The sequence below is a fragment of the Uncinocarpus reesii genome, genomic scaffold (genome assembly GCF_000003515.1).
Source record: "Uncinocarpus reesii 1704 scaffold_1 genomic scaffold, whole genome shotgun sequence".
Lineage (NCBI taxonomy): Eukaryota > Fungi > Ascomycota > Eurotiomycetes > Onygenales > Onygenaceae > Uncinocarpus > Uncinocarpus reesii.
The window spans coordinates 3,421,964-3,423,615 of record NW_003052500.1 but is presented as its reverse complement, the minus strand read 5'-3'; the positions used below and the strand labels follow the sequence as shown (position 1 = coordinate 3,423,615).

Here is a 1,652-nt window from a genome sequence, read left to right as displayed (position 1 = left end):
AACGAAGAGTGACCAAGGCTAGAATTGTTTGCCGTGTTCTTCTAATTGCATTTTGGCTCCTACTTCAACATTACCACGGACTAGGAATACTGCGACATGTCTCCGGAATTTTCAACGATCCCCATTAAAGCGGACAATTTATTATTGGCCTCCTTTCTCGACTTATGCTGCAACTTCAACACTAGGACCAAACAATCAAAAGCTTATGACCTGTTGCAAGTTGCTGTGCACTAGGTTTATGTTGATCCACATGCTCTGAGCTGTGCATTCGGGGCATACCACGTTTTTGAACTCGTAATCTGCGAGATTTCTCCCGTAGATTGGGCTGTCTGTCCTTGCTGAACCCCACCCTTTCCTTCTTCTCCACCACCCCGGATCTGTGGGGTAATATTTCATGCACGTATAGCACAGCTTTAAAGTCCTTGGCATTTCTTGCGCCAACCTCCAGCATAGAAGCCGTTCCCTCTCGGTTCCGCTATAGTAAATTGTCCTCTTGGTATTAACCCCATGCACTGCATGGCTCAAAGTTTTAGATGTGAGAGCCAAGCACACTTGAGATGCGCCATCAAGTCTAGCAACGATATTCTCGAAAATCGCGGCAGGTAAGGCTTCAAGCATCGGCGTCTTGTTTCCCGGCAGTCTCATTGGGTTTACCGATATTCGGAAGAAAATCTAGTTGCAAATGGATAATACCCTGGGTTAGCTTTTCTCCAACTTCTTTTTGGGGTACTGTTTTCCCCTGGATAGGCGAAATTTTGAAAAGGAAAAATCACATACCGACGGGTTCGCGAGAAAGGCGAATACTTGGTTACGCCTACCCCGGGATGGTCTAGAACCCCGGCTTACCTGGAGCTGGTGGTTGGTTCCCTGGCTCCCAGGATTTGGAGCCCACATGTTGTCTATTCCATGGGAAAAGACTGTTACACTGGCCTCCGCCCATGGATGTGCCCCTAATCCAATATTCCTGCACCTGAGGGTATATTGGGAATGTTTCTAACGGGGATTGGAGCTCAAGCTGTCTTTGGGTGAGCTGGGCTCTTGGGTTGGCACTATGATAAACCGATCATAGTTAGCTTTCTGAACTCTCTCACAGAGCCGAACGGGGTGAACGCTTCCAAGTCCGTCACTTGTAGATTCGCACTCAAAGTTGCGCAACTCTTGAACTGACTGGTATTCGCCCAAAGTCGCAGATGACAAAATATAATGTTGACTCACCTCCCAGACGCTTCCGCTTGCTCCTCCGCCAAGGTTAGAAAGGCATTTTCCCGGTTTGATCTATTCGAATATGTGAGAATGGGATCTCCAAAAAGGTTGTCGATGATATCCAACAAACTGCGCACACTCGGCAAACGAATGGGAGCCATGACTTGCATATAGTCTGTATGAGGGTAGAGTGGAACATGGCATTTGCGCAACAAATTTGAAGCAAATGATAGAAAGGAAAGTTTTTGAAGGAGACCCAGGGCATTTCACAGCTAGTGACAAATAACGCCTTCCTCAACGGCTCTTTCCGGCACCTCACATAAGTTGGAATACATGTATGTTTTTCTTGCCTTTGAGAGATAAAGCCCTTTATAGTATCACAGAGATACTATAGATGTGACATGTGCTAACTTTCATTATAGGAAAAAGTCAAGTTGATCAAAGGCTTA

The 1,652-nt window shown here is 46.2% G+C and overlaps 2 protein-coding genes across 2 annotated transcripts in view; one reads left to right on the top strand and one right to left on the bottom strand.

The window, feature by feature from the left end:
• The window catches only part of UREG_01371 (uncharacterized protein), a gene marked incomplete at both ends in the record, with an annotated part of 909 nt that extends 781 nt beyond the window's left edge, over positions 1-128 (top strand). The window contains one exon of the mRNA XM_002541809.1: positions 85-128. Within this exon, the coding sequence (XP_002541855.1) occupies positions 85-128 (44 nt within the window). The remainder of the gene's footprint in view (positions 1-84) is intronic.
• Positions 129-650: 522 nt separating this feature from the next.
• On the bottom strand, positions 651-1,364 carry UREG_01370 (uncharacterized protein; the record flags this gene model as incomplete). Its single annotated transcript, XM_002541808.1, has 3 exons — positions 651-694; positions 847-1,049; positions 1,216-1,364. The coding sequence occupies 3 exons, from the start codon at positions 1,362-1,364 to the stop codon at positions 651-653; spliced, it is 396 nt and encodes a 131-aa protein (XP_002541854.1).
• Between the last annotated feature and the right edge of the window lie 288 nt (positions 1,365-1,652).